The sequence below is a fragment of the Meleagris gallopavo genome, chromosome 2 (genome assembly GCF_905368555.1).
Source record: "Meleagris gallopavo chromosome 2, MGAL_WU_HG_1.1, whole genome shotgun sequence".
Classification (NCBI taxonomy): domain Eukaryota; kingdom Metazoa; phylum Chordata; class Aves; order Galliformes; family Phasianidae; genus Meleagris; species Meleagris gallopavo.
In genome coordinates, this window is record NC_139405.1 from 5997304 (window position 1) to 6018912 (window position 21609).

At 41.4% G+C, this 21609-nt stretch overlaps 2 protein-coding genes across 9 annotated transcripts in view; one reads left to right on the forward strand and one right to left on the reverse strand.

The window, feature by feature from the left end:
* The first annotated feature begins 12 nt into the window (after positions 1–12).
* FBXO48 (F-box protein 48) lies at positions 13–3126 on the forward strand. Its single transcript, XM_010706437.4, has 3 exons — positions 13–182; positions 444–780; positions 2184–3126. The coding sequence occupies exons 2-3, from the start codon at positions 475–477 to the stop codon at positions 2343–2345; spliced, it is 468 nt and encodes a 155-aa protein (XP_010704739.1). The 5' UTR covers positions 13–182; positions 444–474; the 3' UTR covers positions 2346–3126.
* Positions 3127–13222: 10096 nt separating this feature from the next.
* The window catches only part of PLEK (pleckstrin), a 56134-nt gene continuing 47747 nt past the window's right edge, over positions 13223–21609 (reverse strand). For all 8 annotated transcript variants that reach the window (XM_085218755.1, XM_085218758.1, XM_085218757.1 and 5 more), the window contains 6 exons: positions 20468–20559; positions 19500–19684; positions 18007–18111; positions 16528–16611; positions 15225–15294; positions 13223–14557 (listed from right to left, as the gene is read on the reverse strand). In XM_085218755.1, the coding sequence (XP_085074881.1) occupies positions 14418–14557; positions 15225–15294; positions 16528–16611; positions 18007–18111; positions 19500–19684; positions 20468–20559 (676 nt within the window). In that variant the 3' untranslated portion in view covers positions 13223–14417. The remainder of the gene's footprint in view (positions 14558–15224; positions 15295–16527; positions 16612–18006; positions 18112–19499; positions 19685–20467; positions 20560–21609) is intronic.

The window sequence follows — 21609 nt, forward strand, 5'->3', positions numbered from 1 at the left end:
AAATTGTAGTCTGCCGCTGCTGCCGCCGAGCCTCACCGCCATGTGAGGCGAGGCTGGGAGAACTACGAGTCCCGGCACGCCTTGCGGCAAGGGCCACGTGCATGCGCGATGCGCTGCGGAGGTCGCCCCGTTTGTCAACAAGGCGCGGCGCTGATGGCGGAGGCGCTTTCAAAGGCACACAGGTACAGAGGCGCGCGGCGCCAACGGTCGGGCTGCGGCCGTCAGCTGCTTGGCAGGAACGGGCGGTCCAGTCAGCTCCGCACCGCACCGCACCTGTGCTCGGCTCTGGGCCGGCTAGCGGCGGCCGTGGCTGAAAGGGTGTGGAAGGAGGCAACAGTGAGGGACAGCTGATGGCAGTACCGTGTCACCGGGGCGGCATTCATAATTCCACAGAGGCGGCAGTAACGTGGGATGCTCGTTACTGTCGCGCTTTCCTCACTCAGGCGTGCCGACCTGACTTGGCGAGAATTCTGAATGATGCAGAAGACGCCTAAGAGAAACAAGCAGTCGCTGACTTGTGGCGAACCGACGCTTCTCCCTCCTGACAAGAAGAGGAGAGGAGCTCCGGCTGACTTCGTGGCGCTCCTGCCTCCCGAAGTCAGCATGCGGATCTTCAGCTCCCTCGATCCCCTCAGCCTGTGCAGCGCTGCCATGACGTGCAGGCGCTGGCGGCTCGCCATTGACAGCAACGACTGGCTGTGGAAAAAACACTGCTTAACGGTGAGGGCTGTCTGCCAGCGGGAGATCGATGGCGACAGGGGAAGTGGATATTCGTGGAAGGTAAATGGAACGTGAGTGACGGTGGTGGCAGCTTTGAAGCTTCTGGGGTTCGTGGCAGAAATACGTAAATAAATTATATAAATCTGTGTTTCTCATCTTTCCAAGGCTAATGTCAGATGCTTGGAGAACCACCGTAATGCCAGTGTGGTTCAGCAGCGAAACCAAACTGGGAATCCAGTTAAATACACGCAATCACATCTCCTATTACCCTATAGAACTGTCTATATTTTTCTATTTCCGATATCTTCTTTCCTACATAGAGCCTTCTTTGCTTGCTCTACAATTTCTAGTTAGTCCCAAGATCACCAAAGCAAAGTGGGTGGAAAGCTGGATAGAGGTGAAGGCTGTGGGGCCGTTAGCTGGCTGAATGTGAGCCAGCCCTGCACCCAATAGCATAGCCTGTCTGTCTGACAGTATATGAGCTCTTGTTGTGCTTCATTGGAATGATGCTGCCTGTGAAGAAAAATTTCCTGAAAATTAATTCCAGATAGCTTTATTTCAATACATTTTGAACAACATGCATCCAGAAGGAAGAACATGGGGTAAGCAAAAAGAAAGAAGGAGCTTGCAGATGCTGTTTTGGAACAACCTGCAAACACACAGATACATTCCTGGTTCTGGCTGCTCTGAAGAGAGAGGAGCTGGATGTGCTGAACACTGTTCAGTCCAGCCTCCAAACTGAAGTAGATCAGGAAAGGAATGGTTTTACAGTTACTCCTCTAATCTAGATAGAGGTTGATCCCTCATCCTATTTGAGCTGGTGCATTTGCAAACAGTGAGGTGTGAAAAGAAAGCAAGCAAAATACAAAAAATAGTAATTAAAAGAATTCTGGACTCACACTCCCTGCCTTAAGCAGGAAGGCGTTGACCTCAATGTAGCCATCTTTCACCTCTTGCACAATAGTTTACAAATCTTTCTGCACTGGTTCTCTATTTTGTTTCTATTTTAGAGGGGAATGAGCAACAAATAGACAAAGCAAGCATTTCATGCACTAAAAGGTTGAATGAATAGAAGAATACAACCAGCCTGCGTTATGAGCATGAGCCAGACTTAAAGGTGATAAAAAAACCTAAACAGGAGGAGAAAGTGAAAGGCTTTTTTTTTTTTTTTTTTTTTAAAGAGTAAGGAGGAAGATGAATTCTTGTTTAGGGTTTTCATTTCCCCATCATTTTCAACCTCTAAGAACTGAGGCAAGAAATGATCCTCAACCTAACTTATAAAAGATGGAAGTAGACCCCTTCTTGGCAGCACTACACCATTTTGGGCTTGGCATTCAGGTATCAAAGACACATTCCAAATCTTTTTTCTGGCACTAACTCTTCCAGTGCAAAAAACTTATTCATATTGAATGCAGCTTAATTCAGTTTACTTTTAAGATTTTAGCTGTCTGTTTTTCCATCAGATCACATTACTAAGAAACTACTGGAAAAGCAAAGTAAAACAAGAATGGCTCAGTGGGAAATACAGTAACATTCACTCACAAAACAACTTGCCAGAGAAAAGTATGTATCCGATGGATGTTGACACATGGGGAGAAATCCTGGAAGCAGAACTAGAGAGATGAGAAACCAGCACTGCTACTTGCAACTCAAGAACCTTGGACAACACGTGGACACCACTGCTGCTTGCAACTCAAGAACCTTACATCAACAAATGGACTGCCAGCCTGTAAATATTTTGCTGTTTAAATTAGTCATATTTGCAAACATACAAAGAAAGCTTCACAGAAAAAAAAAAAAAACATGCAAATAACTTTTTACTTGCACTTTATCAGATTGACTGATACAAAAAGTAAAATTCTAAGTAAGACTCATAGTCTTATTCAGTATTCAGTAGTAATTTCATATTTGTAAATTTAATCTTCTGTATTATATAAGGACGTTGATTTACTTTCAATTTGCACTTTTTTAAAAAGACTTGTAAAAAAAAAAAAAAAAAAGTGTTTGATTCAGTGTGTATAAGCAGCATGATGTGGGAGTTCACCAAGGGAGGCCAGGCAAGGACAAATGCAGACATTGGAAAGAAGAGGACGAGATAGCCACCTAGTGGCTCAACATGCCAACATCCGCCTCAAGGGACAGAGCCTGCACATCTGGAGGTGCTGTGCTGAGCAGCACTGCATTTCTACTGCCCAGCTCTGGGACTTGTGAATGAGAACTCACACATCAGGGCAACCAGCAGGGCTGAAGCAGCCACTTTACTAACAGCCTCTCCATGATCAGCTATGCACATCTCATTTCTATGGAAGGCAGTGAAACAGGAAGTAAAACAAATTCCATTTATTAGTTTGAACAAAGTAACTCAGATACTCTATGAAAATAAAGTTACCTCACACAGTTATACCATTTGGAAACTCTTAACGTTTTCTGTGTTGTGATCTCCCATCAGACAGATTCTGATTTACCAGCACTGAACTTTGCAGTGACTTCAAAAATTGCTGCTAGTATAAGAGATGCCCATTGCATTATTCAACATAATGACTGCAAGATCACTTTCTTACAATTTGGTTTGAGTATCACCTTTCTTTACCTACACTTTTGCACAAAAGAGTAATTGGAAAATGGTGGGGAAGGTCCCTATTTTTATTTTTTTTTTAGTAATGCCTAAAACAAATCACTGATCTGGAACCTATTCAATATAGAAAGAGTTCTACCATGCCTAGAAACGCAGTTAATGCAAAAGCATTTCAAACTGACTACTGTGTTCTGCGGCAAAAGGCCCTTTGGCAGCAGGTGTGTTATGTCAACAGCTCCAGGCTCAGCAGGACTAGGTCAGGTCCTCATTGGAGTTGAGTAAAACGAAGTCCAGCCCTTACATGTAGTGGTGCCCAGTAACACAAGATGGAGCAGTAGAGCAGCTTTGTTCAGGAAAAGTGCGTATCATGGTCGCCTGGGTTAAGACTTTGTTTTTTGGATGGTGATGGAGTTTTAAAAAACAGTTCAGAACACTTTACAGTTTACATGTATTTATTTTTTCACAGTTATTTAATATCCAGTGAAGACATACATTTACCCCCTGTCCTTGTAAGAGCTCACAGCTGTTTTTTTGATGTTGTAAGTGCCTTTATCTGAAAGGCAAGGAAACACAGAACAGCCAGGTGAAGACCACAGTTCTAAAATGCTTTCAAGAACAATACGTTGATTCCTTTCTAATTAGGAGCATTCCACAGACTAACTGACACACTTCCCTCAACCTCCTATCTTTTATCTTTTTTAATGGATGCAACACTTAAAGTTCACTGAACCTCATGCTATCACACCACAGACACGGCTCAAGCGTAACTTAGAGCAAAGAATATTGCTAAGTACAGTGGGTGTAGCGCGAATTTCAATGAACTGCAAACACCACTTCCTTTATTATTAGCTATTCTGCCCTAAAATTATATCTTGTTACCCAATGAAAGAAAATAAATAAATAAATAAATTTTTCTACTGAAGATGCTGCATCACACCCTATTCACTGTATTTTCTACTCTAATTTAGGGAGACAGAAATAGAAAAGATGCACATAAATTGAGAAGAATGTGCTTCTAGTATTATTCTCATCACCTCAAGAGTGCCCAAATCATTAACTTTAATACAGGAGAAATGTGCGATAATGAATCTAATCCCTCACCTTTCTTCTCACCCAGCCTCCTCCTATTACTTCCAGTCCTCATCTCTCAGCTGTTTTTCACCTCTTGCTGCCCATTTCCGCCACATCAGCCTTCAGTTTCTGTGTATTTGTCTCAGGTACAGCATGCACTTAGCTGTAGTGCTTCCCCCATTCTCTTATGAGCTCAGGAATTACAGTCTTCATCATGCCTTTAACTCTGTCCACTTCAGGAGGCTGTGCCTTTTTAAACACATTAGGAGTTAAAAGGGCTCAGCTATGCAATTAGACAAGGCCTCACTCTTTCAACATGCTTTTTCTTTCAGTGAGTACAAGTTATTATCAAAACAAGCCTGATTCCTCTCCCCTCTTCAAACTCCTCTTTGAGGGTTTTAATTCCCTTCAGAAATGATTTTATCCGTTTTGGTCTTGTTTTCCCCTCCCTACCACCTGCTCAGCTTGCAGCCCAATTAAAGGCTGACTGTACTCTCCTCTTCCCTTCAACATCATCCCAGCAGCATCCATAGCTCCAAACAGCAGCACTTTGTACACCACCAGCTGTGGTTTGCACCTGCCTCTTCACCCTCGTAGCCTCAAGCAAAAATGCTGAATCGACTGCAGTAGGAAGAACATACCAATATATACATACCTAATTTATTGTTAGTGCTTACGTATCCCTCCCCAGAGAAAAACCTCAGCAAAGGCCACTCATGCAGAAGCCATCTACCTCCTCTAGATGCACACCAGCTATCCTCACATCTGGGTGGCTGGTGAAGCCTATTTTCTGCTTCAGTACCAAGCTCTCTTACCCATAACTTTTGAGGAAGTGGAAAGTTCTATTCAGTACGCTCCACCTACCTTCCCTGATGTTGGCATACCATTTTGACGCTGCTACTCTTCCGTTTTCAGCTGCAGAAGGATGCCTCAGGCACCCACCACCCAGGATTCCTCCTAGCTACGTGGCCTTGCTGCCTCTCACCATTCTACCAACCCCTTTCCCAGAAAAGGTCTTTTAAGTTCACAAAATTTGTGTAGCGCAGAGCAAATACTTTGTCCTCCTCCCACACCCCAGCTCAAACCAGACAGGTTTCTGTGATGAAAAGGACATTTCTCTGCTGCACAAAAACTTCCCCAGCTGCTGCACGCAGCTTAGCATCAAAACCTGCACCAAAGCTCAACCAGAGGTCCCCCAAGATACGTATTTTATTTTTGTATTTCCAAAATGACTGTGGTTTTAGAACCTCCTCGGCAACTACTCACAGCTGCAGAGCTCCGTTTTTGGAGGAAGGAGTGTAAGTTTGGCTTTATTTTATCACGGTGCAGGATGTGGCTTAGGGTCACTGGCATTACAAGTCAGACTAATCAAAAAAGAAAGCACCATTATGTTTAATTAACACAGATTTTAGTTTAAAGCTGTTGTCCCTTGTTGTGTCACCATCAGAATATGTACAAAGTTTGTCTCTGTCTTTTTTATTAAGCCTCAGAAGGCCACAATGAGCTTTTCTCCAAGCTGAACAAGCTCATCTCCCTCAACCTGTCTTTGTAGCAGAGGTGCTCCAGCCCTGTGATCATCTCTGGGGACCGCACAGGTCCATGCCTTTCTTGTGCTGGGAGCCTGCCATCAGTATGCCTTCATTACATTTCTTAGAGATCCTACAGACTGAAGCAGCTGACCTCAGTCCCGAGCCCTCACCATTTACCTCTGATGAATTTGGATAGAGGTATTTCACATTCCTGACAGTGTTACAACACTTGGCCGTTGTTTTTCAGCGTACTGCTTGTTCATAAAATCCCGTCTCCAAAAAAACACGGAAGACATCACCTTATGCACTTAAAGCTGAAACTCAGCAGTGGCTTCAGATCATTAGAACATCCATAAGAACATGTTTTGTGGTTGTTGTTTTTGTTTTTTTTTCCAGATCTCAAGGTCTCTGGATAGGAGTGTGAGGAGAGAAGTGAGGGACAGAAAACTCCAAGGTCTCATGGGGCCTACCAAGATGCAAAATAAGAGGATAATTCTATGTATCAGAATAGTTATTTGCAACCCCCCTGAGGATTGTTCAGTTCATCATTGCCATCAATTTTCAGCACCATTGACTTACAAAGCAGGACAGAGAAGGATTAAAAACAAACAGCCTGCAAGGGCATGTAAATTCCAGTAGTATATTAGTGGTTTTTTTAATTCACATTTTAAAATATCCTTGCAATCATAAAAATGCATGTGCTGGTTTTAATGCACTGTTCTTAAAAACTGTAGCAGTCAAAGAACCTGCTGTTTGTCAATACAGAGATGCACAAGGCACTACAGTGTATTGGCACTGGTACTAAACACTGTTTTTGAATGTCTCAGAACACCAAACACAGAATACCACAAGATGTGGTCTTGCAGATGCAGATGACACCAAGGTGAACGGTGCAGTTGATACACTAGAGGGAAAGGATGCCATCCAGAGGGACCTGGACATGCTTGAGAGGTGGGCCCATGCCAACCTCATGGAGTTCAACAAGGCCAAGTGCAAGGTCCTGCACCTGGATCAGGGCAACCCCAAGCACAGATACAGATTGAGCAGAGAACAACGTGAGAGCAGCCCTGAGGAGAAGGATTTGGGAGTGTTGGTTGATGAAAGATTCACCATGAGCCGGCAATATGTGCTTGCAGCCCAGAAAAGCAACTGTATCCTGGGTTGCATTAAGAGAAGAGTGACCACTGGATGAGGCTGTGAGCAACCTGGTTTAGGGGAGGCATCCCTGCCTATAGCAGGGAGTTGGAACTAGATGGTCTTAAAGGTCCCTTCTGTGTTAACAGGTACTTAATTAAGGATTCAACTTGAAGGCTGATGGAAGGCATAGGTTGAGCAAGCTGGAAACAGTAGGAAGATTTCTAACAAACCAGACACTTTGATCCTAGTGGAGGTTAAGGGAGGGAAAGCTGAGAAAAGCAAAACATTTATCAGCTGTGTAAGATAACGCCGCCACTGCAAAGAAGTATGACAATACTCCCACAAAAACCTTTGTTCATCTGCTCATTTGAGGACGTATTTTAAATAGCTTCCACTATTCTTCCATCACAATGCTAAAGAGAAAGGATACTCCGCACGTTTAGCTAGGAAGATCTGGTGACCAGATTTTGCAAGATACTATAAATAGAAATATGCCATAAATGGCTTTAATTGCCTATACTATTTCTTCTAATGTCTTGACCAAACTGGCTTTTCCAATGAACCTTTATTCTTGAAGATCACTGCCCCGTGGACATTTTTATCAGTAAGTTATACTGCTCATTAAAATCACTCTAATACACAACTCTTCTATCAACACACGTCCTTAGAGATAACCGCGCTGAGAGCAACTCAAATGCTTAAACAGGGAAACGACCATGACACTCAGTGCCCATGAAGTAACCAGACCTCTATACATGGCACATAGATATGACGACGTTAGAGGAAATTTCTGCTCTTCTAGAAGGATGACTAAAGACCATGTGGTGTGTAGTAGGACGCTAAAAATACCACCAGACTTTAATATTTGAATTTTATATCTGAATTGCATTCTATGATACCTACAGAAATTGCCACAAGTTCTCTTAACTCTTTTTAAAGTAGGAAGTTTAGTTTAAAATAGTTTTAAGAAAGGGGAGGTAGCTGGTGGACAGAGGAGAAAGGGGAAACAGAACTAAACTATTTCATCTCCAATTCTTTAATACACCAGAGTCAGGGAAGAGGAGGTAGAAGACCTCAGTGATAAATATACAGAATAAAAATCAAACAAACAAACCTAATGAATTCCATCTCCTTGAACTGGTCAAACTAAAATCTATTCTTTTCATCAGCATCTCCCTCTCATTCTTTTCCTCCCTTGTTCTCGGTCATCTTCTTGTAATGTGATGGAGCACGAGTTGGAAACGTTGCCATCTTAAAGGCTGAATCTATGTGAGGAAGAGTTTGACTATACCCTACCTCTCTTAAAATGGAAGTCAGCTGAAGTATGAGAAGCAGTTTTCTCGGCCTTCATATAGTTTTACTCTCTCTTCAACTAAACAGAAAGAGGAAAGAAAAAAAGAAAAAGAAATCAGAGCCAGAAACACAGAGGGGAAAGCCACAGTTCTGCTTCTAAACACAAAGCAAGAAGTTATATGTTCTAATCCAGGAAAAAAACAACACACTTATTTCATCAGAAGTTCTATTTCAAGAAGTCCCATGAGTAACAACAGACGAAGCTTGACTTCAGTCAAAGATTATCAAGGCTGTTCTCTGTTTAGTTGGCCTGCAAATTACCAATCTCCATTTTAAAATGTAAAGGAGTTCCTAAAATAAGCTATAGCATTAGGGTCATGAAACAACCATATTCAAATTATTTTCATGCATCAGATTTGAACTTCAAGTCATACTATCATCCCATACAACAACAACAAAAAAACCTGACAGATGCACATGGCTGCACGATGGCTCCCTTTCACACTCATTTTGCAAATCACCCAGGACTATGTTTCATATTCTATATTTCTATTTCCTTGTTCACCAGTGAACATTTTCAAAGTTGGCAAGAGATGCTCTCCTCTTTTAGGCTCCAATCCACCAACTGCAGAGCCCAGGAGCACTCCAAGGGCTCCACAATGCAGCAAGGCTCTCCTTTAGTGGCTAAGCCATGCAGGGTTGGCAGGTAAAGTCATCTGGAAAGGCAGCAGCACTTCATCATTCTGAACACTGATCCTGCCTCTATCACATGCTTTTTAAGTGTCCTTTGTGCTCCTCAGCATCACGCAAGTCAAATTAGAAAGGTCATAGTTACTCAGGAACCACACTGGTAGGAGAGAAGCTTATCAACGCTTACCTGTGAGAAGCAGGCTGAGTTTTCCATCCTGAACCCTGCTACTAGAGGGAAAAGGTCTAGCACTTTATTCATGAATAACTGCATACAGTCTATAGAGTATAAATATAATTACTTACATATAATCTGAAAGCAAACCTTCGAAACACAGGCTGTGTGAACAGCCTCACATTTTAGCCTTTGCAAAGAAGCACTTTGATTATTGAGGCATGTTATCAATATGTACGAGCACTTTTACCTGCTCGAAGACAAACTCAACACAGTGCATTTATTAAGGTATAAGCCAAACAGATTTACTAGAGAACTTGTGGCTGCACACAGCTTTCTCATGTTGCCAAAGCTGTCAAAGCCCCACACACCTCAAAGAGAGGCGACGTGGTGAGAGGAAAGGCCCAGTGCATCACCCTCGCAGCCTGCAGGAAATCCAAACAAGAGAGGAAAATTAGAAGCCCAACTTCAGGCTTTCTACTGCACACAGAAGTGCATACTGAGCACAATTAGATCTCCATATAGCAACATTATGACCACAGGTCACAAACGAATATATACACACTTTTTGAAACATAAATAAAAGACATTAGTAGAAATACCAACTACAAAAAATAAAGGACTTTTACCTACTTTTCTCACTCTTTGAAAGTTCAGTTCCATGTTCTTTTATGGCTTTAAAAAAGAAAAACTAAATTTTTTTTTTGACTCTCAAAAAGGATTCCTAAGGGGAGTTTTGGTGCTGTCCAAGCCTGAATCTCAGAAGAAACAGAGATGTATTACAAAGAGTTTACCCCTGTATGAGTTATTACACTTAAACAACCTCTACAACCTTCTAAAGCTTTTGAGAACAAATCAGTAAAAAATATTTGTTATATAACATTTGTAATAAAATGAAGTCTAAAACCACAAGCAGGATAACTGCACGAAGGCATTATTTACAGCATAGGAAGCACAGCTACCAACTTTCTCTGGAAGAAAAGTATGACAGCACACTAGATTACACCTCAGAAGTCCTAACTATTTTCCTATCTTCCTTATGAGCAAACTTTACATCAACAAAATACACTTTTTTATTTCACCCTGAAAACAAAGACGGAATACTGTTACAAACACCACAGAACAACAAAATAACTCTAGCCTTACCCTTCAAGGGAAAGCCAGAAGACAGAAAAAGTAAAAATCTTTTGAAAACCACTGCTGGAAGTTCATTATGACAGAATCACCTCCACCCGCGGAAGGGACTATTGGATAATGGGGAAAAGCAACACCTGTGGCTGAACAATTAGTAGGCTGTTGCAGTTCCCTCATGGATGTTGTATTTTTCAATGTATTTTTGTTTTGCTCAGTTTTCTTTTAAACTGTGGAAGAAGGAGGCTTATAAGTGTGTTTTTGTAGCTGCATCATTAATAGATATCCCTGAAAACCAGCTCTGATAAGTACCTGGGCAGCATGCCAGGGGAGGGAAAATTATGGCAAATCAAACATATGAGGATCTTCACTGTAGATGATATTGTATGTGTCTTACAGTAAATGAAGGTTATAAACATCATCCTTATTCTCAGTGGTTTCTTTTGTTTTCCTTTATTCTGTAACAAAAGACTAATCATCTTAAAAGGAAAAAAATAATTAGTGTTGAAGTAGTATTTACTGAGTACATGGAAGGATGATTTAAATAGAAGGTGAAAAAACAGTTGGAAGAAGCATGGATCACGAGCATCTGCTCTTCTTTCTTTCTCTTTTACTTGGCCTTGTACTAGGCCTGCTCTCTCCTCTAGTGCTAGCATTCAGTATGCCTCTTCCCTTCCCCATCTTCTGAGTAACTGGACTTGCCTCAATCTATGATATAATTGCATTTTAATATTTAATTTCCTTGGACAAAATCCATTTGGTATGTCTGGAAATTGTACTGGCATAACACTAATCCTCTTTTTTTCCTTTGTAGACATCCATTACAGTAGCCTTTGCACCTTGTCTCAGCTCTAGCAGCTGTTCTCTGAGCAACTTTACTCAGTTCGAGGGTTGTGACAATTCCCATTATATCATGCACAGTTCTTAATGTCAGATTACCTGTGGCACTTAAATTCTCACTTTGATTTTCAGAAGCACTAGCACGTGTTTGAAAATGGAGTATCTTTGAATAACAGCCCCTTGTCTCCAGGTCATCCCTTGTGAAAAACTTATCACAGAGATGCCTCACCCTAAAAAGAAAAGTTTGGGCTTTGCTGAAATGTACTTTTTTCTTACCACGTCTATTTTTAAAGCGCACATTCATCTTGGAACATGGAGCTAATTATTTGTGTCAAGATGTGTGGGAACTTGAATAAAAGGAAGATCTGTTTGGAGTTGTGTAATACCTTCTCAAACAAAAGTCGTCATGGAAGGAAAAGAGGGCAGGGTGGCATGAGACATAAACTTCCAGTCTTCATGTTTCCTCCAAAAAGAAAAAATACCTATAAACTCTTAGGGTGTACATTAAAAAGAACCACCTAAGAGATCAGAGAACCTATTGTCTGGTACAGCTGTCTTCCACAAGAGATTTGCCTACAATACCATTCATATGTAGGCACTGTACCAACAGTTGCATTCCTCCTTTGCTATGCTAAGCTGGGTGAGTTTCTGTTTTTCATTTTCCTATGCTATAGGATATTTTGGGGTTAGTAAGGTCTGAGAAACCACAAAGCAATTATCAAAAAAGCAGGGCTGAGCAAATAGTTTATCTTCTCTTCACTATGAGGCTTCCTGCCTCAGAATAACAAACCAAGCTTCAGCGATCCTGTCAGCTTGCATGAGATACAGGAAATGCCTGCTAGAAACCGATTTCCTCTATGTCCTAAATGGATGTGACAACACTGTCTCTGCCAGCCTGCTGCCTCAGCACAGCTGCATTTTCTGTTATTTCTGAGAAGAAACTCAGCTTATTAAAGAATGAGATCTGATCCTTTACCAGAAGTAATTCAAGGAAGTGAGAGATGCCAGGAGTGCTCTATCACACTGTCGGTAGAAAATTACCCAGATTTAGGCCCAAGGACAAGAAGCTTCTTAAGCAAATCCACGTTTCCTTTAGGATAATGGAGACTCTGCTGACTGCCAGTATTCGCTGTTCTCTTGTTGAGGTCACAAATGTGCCAAAGCCTGCAAATTCTGAAAAACCAAGCACTTTGGGGGTTAAAAAAAAAAAGAAAAAAGAAAAAAAGAAAGAACACCAGAGACCAATAAACAAATGGAGATGGCTGTGTAATAAAAACAGAGTAGAAAGCACGGTTGAGCTTTGAGCTTAGTTTAAGATCCAAGATGTTTTCCTTCTGGGCTGGTACAGTCTTCTGAGGTCCAGATCTCATCAGACTACGTTGGCTTCTATCAATTCAGCAGATTCACCAACACAAGAGGGTCCCAGCAAAAAAGGGGTACCTGTTCTTCTGCAGGTGTTTGATATCAAACCACAACTCCGTAACATGAACATAACTGCAGAGAGTTCCTTAGGCAAGAGTGAAAGGCACAGTATTGGTATAATGTTGTTAGAAAGCAACAAGCCATCAACCTTCAGGTACATTAGATTAGATCTCTTCAGACTTGCTTTCTATTAACTGTTTTTGCTGTCTATGAGATGATGATACATTCATACCCTTTCCCCTCCAAATGGGAGGGGAAAAAAACCCACAATCTTATCAGCAATCTGTTACTGTACTTATAGCTTTCCTTTGTGCAGATCCCATATCAACCCAAACGCATGCAGTGGATGACCAAAGTTTTGTTTTCATGTTAGATGGAAGCACCACACCCTCCAAGATTATCATCACCAAGCTGGTCCAACAGACCAAGGCACAGTCCAGTTACTGCAGAAGCTGCTTGTACTACTGCTTTACCAAAACAACAACAGCTTTTGTGATAATACAGCTTCCATGAACCAGATGAAGTTTCTTCCTGAACATCAATCAGGTTACCCTAGGCTGAAGTAGCAGCTTCTCCTGGCTCTGTTTGCATGGTATACATGTCAACAGGGTAAATACACACATAATGAAACAGAACTAAAGGTAAGCTTTAGAACCATATTTATTTCTCAGTTTCAAGAAATCTGAATAAGAGTTCTTAAGGATAAGGAATCTAATTTTTTTTAAAAGTTTCTTTTCTTTTTTTTAAGAAAAGGCTACATGCAGAATCTCACATGATGACCTCCAGTTCTTGCTTATAGTTTGAAGACTTGGAGGTTTGAGGCAGGCAGTATGACAAAAAACAAAGATTGATCAGGTTAACCTGACACCATCAAATGACATTTATTGCAGAACTAATAACGTTCCTCAAATACGACTTAAAGCACAGAGCCAAGCATTGAGTATATTTCTGTAGGTTAAGAAAGACCCTAATCAACAACACCTCGGCTGGGAATTCAAGTATCAATATATGGATCCTTTTCCTGAAAGATTCTTAATTCAAATACAGGTCAAATCAGCAGTGCACAACACTGCAGCAGCTGCACTGAAGATCTAAATAAAGCAAAACAATGATCTTGGAACAGATTCTTTTGGAGAAATTTAGTGAAGATCAAAATGAAGCGGTACAGAAAAACTGAGATTGCCTCAGAAGAATCATGGGCAAAGAATTTTCCTGCATGGATACTCATACTGCTGTCATTGATTTGTGCATGCTTTCTGCATAATGCTACTACAGTCATCTGAACTCTTCCAGTCCTTAACACTGAAGGATTATAAAGGTGTGGATCACATCTCCAAAAAACTATTTTTTTCCTTAGCTCTATTGCATTACTTGGATAGCTGAACATGGCAGTAGAAAGACAGGCTGGTAAAGAAGAAAGGGTTTGTCTTGGGAATCCCTTGAGTTATTAGAAGATACTCAAACAGTAAAAGCTGAGTCATACATGGCTATTTCTTGTGTACAGACAGCAATGAGATCCTGTCCTCTCTTAATGGTGAAATTCTTGCTATCAGCAGTGGCAGCAGGGAAAGGCAGAAGATATAACCTTCCCAAGGCATACTGAATACTACAGGAAGCACACACTAATGTAACATATTCTATGCTATAATTTAGTAAGACACTTTCTACTTCTGTTGTGGTTGTGCCCACTACGGAACTGAAACTTATTCCCCCCTCCCAATCCACAAGCCTTAGGAGGCTTTTCTGGTTGACACAACTTTATTTCAGAGAAAAGCTAAAATTCCCATTTTGTTTTGAGCAATCAGTTTCAGTTGTCCTTCTTGCTGGTGGATCATCTTCATTTCCCAGTCCTAGCAACTGTCTGAATTGCTTTGATCCACTCTGTACGCTCTGCGGATGAAGCTGCTTGCAAGTAATAGTGGACTTCACTTGCTGTGATTATTTCAAACAGATTGTTTTCAACGTCACACTTCTTGGCTATAGGAAAGAAATAAGGAAGCCAGCTATGAGTGATCAAAGTCTTGCATTTAAAATGTTTTTTTCTTTACATTACGTAACAGGATTTGCCTCCTTTCTATAGCCGTGCCTGACCATACCTTTGTAAACAGTTTGCAAAATTAAGCCCATGAAATCTGTCACTGTTTTGGAGTAAAAAAATATGAATTCTGCACATTTCACCATTGCTTCAATGGAGAAGAGAATGCATAGAGTGAATGTTTCTTGTTCCTGCAGCAATGCTAACCATTGCTCTTCCCACAGCTTCTAGTTTTGAGAAGGAACAATGTGTAGAATAGCAATTCATTGGCACTACCATTTGTAACCTAAAGTTTCCATCAAAAAAAAAAACAAACTAAAAAGAGAACTCAGCCTATTTTTCTGTGGCCAGTTATCTTAACATAGGGATGCCAGTTCATCATTTTGATTAGTCTAAACAACTGACAAAACACAAGATACCCTGTTGCTACCTTTATCACAGTACCTTCCTCTAGTAATTAAAGATAACCGAGTAATCAGAACAATTACTGAATTGTTGCAAATAGATTGTTTTTGAGTAAAAATAAAAAAAAAAAATCACTTGTGATTTTTGGCAGATTGAAAGAATGCACCAAAACCCTATAGCAGCTCTTTCACTATGGTTCCTTACAGTCTGGCATATCTTCCACTGCAGTCACCACGCAGCCCCTCAAGTGGATTGCTCCCAGTGGATCTTCTCCCTGGGAAAGATACAAAGTCAGCATAAAATACAACACTCCTGAAACAATTCACATCTCAGTAACTGACTACAACTCCACAGTGGAAACAAAAACATTTGGTGACTAAGCATCTCCTCAGAAAACCAGGGATCCTCAGCCAGAGTAATATGAAGGGTAAGGGGCGTTCACAAACCTGTAAATAAATAAGAAGCCTCTTTTGGAATTTGGAATTCAGGATCTGCAGAGTATTTTGCATGTCCTGAATAATGGCATGGTAAGAGTATAAACCACCTTGTGCCAACTACAGGCTTTCCTTTTCATCGTGAAAAGAAGGTTAATTAGAAGGAAGAGTAGATCTTAAAAAGTTTTTGTTTGCTTAATTAGAGAAAAAATAAAAAACAGCAGGAGCTGTTACAACTTTGACTATTTTTCCTTCTTTCATGCTTCTAGACTGTGATAGCCGAAGAATGGATGAAGAAGCACTTCTGTTAGCATAAGCCTGAAGCATGCATTTCCTATCAGCTGACACTTCAGTATTTTGGGAGGAAAAGCCAAGAGTGGGGAAAACACACCAGAAATGGAGGTCAAACTCTTCAGCGTTGACTCCCCATTGTGTCTAAGCTGCTTCTGCCAAGCGGGACAGGCACAGTGGGGAACTGTAACCCACAACAACAGCACTGCTCCTGCAGCTGTCCCTGACAAAATAAACACACACAATGGGCTGAACCCATATGGACACTTGCTCTTGAGGGGAGTTTTTTTCTGCAGTGATGCCCCTTCCTTTCTCAGAACAGTATTTGGCCTATTACAATTATATGAGAAATAAAATGCCATGTCTCCGACAGGGAAAATTATAAACTGCAAAATCACTATATTGCCTTAATTTGCTCTTTTCAACTTGTTCACTTCCAATTGACCACAGCGAATAGGTGAGAGTACAGTTCAGTACTGACTGCTCCCAGATCTGGATGTCACTTGCCACCCTGATGTGCCAGCCCCCAAAACTATCATTCCCTCTTACTTTTCCAGAGTGACCAGGCAGTGTGAACACAAATTGCCCCACTGTCCCGCCTGGCTTTTTTTTTTTTTAATCACACATTCCTAAGCAAATACTTCACTCATTTCTAGAAAAGAGCAGCCTGAAAATCAAAGAAAAAAACTAACCAAACTTCAGCAACAACAGAAAATATAACCCCAAAGCAAAACTGCCAAACAAACAGAAAAATAATTCAAAGTTGACCAAACGTGTCTTACTCCAGCAGGATCATAGTAGTGAAGATACGCAGGGTCCTCTCTTAAAACAAACTTTCTCACTTTCCAGTTTTTCCTCCGATGCCCCTAGAAAAATTCAAAAACACAAATGTCATGAACTGCCCTCCCTGCAAATGCTTATGGCTAACTGTGCAATTATAATTGCACATATATATAATCACTGCTATTAGCAGCCAGGCTCAGATCCTAATGTTTCTCCACAGCATCCTTGGCTGGATGGCTGAGGAAGCTTTAATGCCAATTCACAGCCTTCTAGCAATGCCATTCTGAGGCACCCAGCCCTCCTGGGGCTCCAGGCACTGCACCTTACTTCTAGGGACTGCCCTCAGGGGCTGCATAATATCATAACATAACATGTGGATTTAGCTCCAAACAGTGCAGGCATCCAAATATTAACAAAAGTCACCCTCAGCCTTTAGTCCATTACTTCCAATCAATCAGTGTTGTTTAAGTGCATTCAAGCTCTGGGAGATCTCATCCTATAGCTCAGTCTGGGCCAGCTGGTCACCTCACGGACTCCTGCTGGTCACAAGGACCCTAGACATGCATGGACTACATCCAGCTCATCTAGTTCTGCCCTTTGTTCTTCCTGGAAGATAGGAAATTTCTCTTCCAGCACATATGACCATCCTGACCTTCCCAGCCTGAACATGATGAGTCACCAGAAAAGCTGCAGGGAAGACAGACTGGGTGACATCCCAGGGCATCAGATCTGGAAGCATTTCAGGAAGCTGAAACACTGACTCATTTCACAGCTCTCACAATGTAACTGCAGTAACACCATTACACAGCAGGACTACATTTTCCCCATCCATCACTCCAGTCTTGAAAACAGACATAATCAGCAGAAGCAGTGGTGCCTACAGTGAACCACAGTTCACTGGAGGGTGACCAAATCCAGATTAATTGGTAAAGAACATCATGAATCATTTCCTCTCAGCATTTCAAAATATTAGTTTCTCAACTAACTATTGCTGCTTGCAAAGAAGTTCCTACTAACCAGGCTGAGGTGAATGTGACAGAGTAAACGTTAGCAGAAAGACTCATACCTAATTTCTTCTTTTGCTTTTGAGAAACATGGCTGAACAAGAGAAATACAAGTGAACACTACCAAGAAGTACTTATGTTCCCAACAGATATTTTCTTGTTTCCTTCATGGCACCAGACTTCCAGAAGAAGCAGATACCCTTCCTAAAACACCTACTTCAGCATTCTCTTGTATTTAATTAAAACACTAAGCTATCTTGTTCTATACTAACAGCAATAAGTCTTGCAACTGTGATCAGAAATCCTGCTGCTGTGCTACAGGAAGAGTTCTTTGTGTAAAAGGAGAGACAGAGATAAAACCTATTGAAGGAAGACATGGCATAGGCTTATTTTTCTCTTCTTTAAAGCTTTTAAGGGGAAAAGAGTAATCCTGTACCCATTCCAATGAGAGGCTAGAAAGTGTGTGGTACCAACCTGTTTTAGTAAACATCCTTGTTTGACTATCATGCCTCTGAATTCTTCTTTCAGGACCACATCATCGTCACTAGAATTCCCCTCACAGAAAAATCCACTGTCAGGCTGCATGACCACAAGAGAACATTAAGTAGTTACACAAATGGTACACGTTTATACATAATGTATGAGCATGGCTTCTTTGCCTTCCTTCCACTCTGTTTTTGATACCTAAAAAACCCAACTCTTTTACTGAAAAGCATTCCAGTAGAGCTGAGGACCTGTCCATGTCACACTGGAAGCATGAAAACGGGTCTTTGGGCATCTGAAGAGAGCTGGAGCACCTGCATGCATCGCAGTCTACATGAAGCAAAGCTGGCACAGCCAATTTTAAGCTGCCCATTCCCAATCCAATGTACCTCTCCTCTTCCTACATGCAGCATAGCATCTAAAATTTGGGAAGAAGAGGAAATGTTTCCATCTAGGCTGTTTGTCCACACCAGATAATTTGTGACGCTGCTTAGTGAAACTACATAGTTCAAATGGTACGAATGAAGGTAACCATTTGTACTGCATATAGTAAGCTTTTGTACTTCCAATTCATGTGAAAACAAGCCAGGTGCTGACATGGAGTTTCCTCCCTCAGACCACTGAAACAAACTAAAAGCAAGCTGAAAGCAAGCAGAGTGCACAGGGGCTATCAGAAGCGTCATGGGTAGCCAGGAACCACAATGGCTACATGGTTCCTTCACCAGCACTGCCAGCGCTTCAGTTTCTGCACAGGTACCATAGAGATACTCTAGGAAAACAAAGCAAGCAATGGGAAACTCATTTTGGTGAAGCAGGGTGATTGTACGTGTAAGTATAAACAGAACTGTAAAACTGAAGCAATTTTACACGACGGTAAGAATATTCTTTGCAAGCATAAGTTCATAAACCAAGCATTTTTAAAAACAGTATTTGACTGTAATTGCAATATTGCAAGTTCTTCATATTCTGTGGACTAATTTGAAGAAATAAACTGAAAAGATTGGTTAAGCTACCCAGAACAGGGGTTATGAGGTAGATATTGAAAACTTTTGCTTCTTGGCTGATAGGCAAGCTCTGCTTGCGTGCATGTGAACTGAGTCACATCTGATGGCTCTGAGCACAAAAAGGTATTTCCAGCTTGAGCTGCTCTAAGAAGCCTCATGATGATGAATTACTCTCTTCCCTTCCACTGAATCATCATCAGGGGAGCTGGTGGCCAAGTCTTGGTTACTGCTGAAATTACTGGGAACAAAGTCTAAGCTAAAAAGAACCCAGTTTGATCTCAGCTCACACAGAGCGACAGAAGAACTGACCTTACAAATGTTAAAGTGAGTCAGTTTATTCCGAGCGTCACACGGAGAAAGATATTTAACACGGAATTCTCAATTTCTGACAACCTTTCCTTCAGGACTTAAAAAACAAGGCTCAAGCCTGAGAAGAGTATCTGCAAACCAGAAACAAAGGAAAACCAGTACAGCACTCACAAAGTAGTAATAGGCATCACTAAGATCCAGGAATGGGGTATCTGACAGTCCCTCAGCTGCAGCCTTGGATGTATCTCCTGCAGGCTGTAGGTAGCCTTCATTCAAGAGGGAGGAGGCAAGCATGAGGCCTTCTTTGCGATTTCGGATGGAGTTGCTAGAGACCAGCCAGTCAATCACAGCAGTGCCTGGTTATAAAGGAATTAACAATATGAATATCAGCCACAGATCAAGACAAACACACAGAAACCTAATATAAAAAAATAACAAGAAATAAACACCACCACTGGCAAAAAGTCCACTCCCTCTAAACACAAATCTCCTGAAAGATATTCTCAGTGACAATGCAGAGAATTAACCTGCAAAGGTGCCTGTGTCATCCAGTGAGTTACAGCTAATCCAACTGATGTCCTGGGCCAATACAACTCCTGGACACTGTACTTCCAGGAGAAAAAAGCTGGGAAAAGATGCAGGGCTGAGCTGGGAAGCTTCAGCAAGAGAGACTGGAAAAGCCAAGCCTGGAGAAGATAGTCTTTCAAGCTGCAGCGTTACTGATGCAGTGTTGTAGAAAGAGATTGACATTCAAGCTTAGCATCCACAGATTTGACTTGGAGCAGGACAGGAATTAAAAACATGACACAGTTTGCTGTAGAAAAATTCAGTGAGAAACAGTTCTTCTGGAATTGTTTCACACAACTTTCTAGAAAGATCTATTTCAATCTTGCTGGCACTCATTTGATTTTCTCTCCTTCACTGTGACTGTATCTGAACCCTCTCAAGCTTCATCCTTTGAGCATGTCCCACAGTGGTCAAGATGACTTCTGCCAGGCTTTCCTCTCAAACTTTCTTCACAAAGTTTACTCTAAATAGCTTAGAGCTGTAGCTAAGAGTCTATCTTTAGACTCTTAGCCCTGTGCCCTTTTTATTGAATGAAGGAAAAAAAAAAACCACCAGGACAAGAGCTCCTTTACCTGTAAAGCAGTGATTGAACACTTTTTTATCTTTTTCCAGCTTCAATTCCTTTATTCCCTTTTCAGGATCTTTCATTGAGAGGTACAAAGCACTGTGCATACAACAAACAAACAGCAAAAACTGTTAGCATGTAAAAAGTTATATCCAGCTGTTATAGAAATATTCTTTCAGAGGATCTTCGTATTTTGCTAGCATAGTGCTCTCTGCAGTGCTACAGCATGGCTTAGTATTTTTCTTCTGAAAAGCTTTCTATGCAAAGCGTGGAGGCTTCACCACCGTCATCACAAATACAAGAATGGTGCACGAAGGGCTCATCATTAATTACCCCCATTTTGAGACTGTTCCAGCTTGTGATGACTGTAGTTTGAACAGAGGAATACCTACTGCGGAGGCTGCTTGAGCAGAAAGCCTGTGACTGGGACATCCTTAAAGCCTATATGCTCTCAGAGGCCCCGAGTAACCTCAGTGACTCCTGATCTGACTTCCTCCCTCCCGTCTGCTTTTCACTTGCTCAGAACTAATTCCCTGAGATTCTGAAATGAGAAGGACAAACACTAAGTGTCACAGGCTAAATTCTTCGGCTTTTTATTCAATCACGGTGATCCCCTGAAAATGGTGAAGACGTTTAGTTGGATCTTTGCCCCTTTTTGTTTCACTAACCTGTAAAAAGGACCACAGGCTCACTTGTATCTTTGTATTTGCTGCTCAGAGACAAATATCACACTGACCTGTACTGACAAGAAGATGGCATCTTGAGTGTGCCCTTTGCCAACTCCAAGTTCTCTGGCAGGCACTCTCTTCATCATGCAAAACTGCTAACAGTACCATTTGTCCAGAGGTAAAATAAATATAAAAACATTTTTACACTAAATTCTGTGCTGTGTGAAATGCTTCTCCTAAAAGAATCACATGTAGTGCTGCAGTGTACTCAGAAGCCTGCTCATAAGCAAAATCCTTTGACAAATTAGCTTGTTTTTATAAAAGATGATGCTTTAAAAAAGATCTTCCAGGTTCTCACCACAAGTTATTTTTTGCCACGCTGAAACTGTCAGTTATGCAGAAAGGACTCCAAGGGAAACTGGATAGGTAGCACAGACAGACATGCTAATAGCTCTTTCATGCTGAGGTTACATATCTGCCA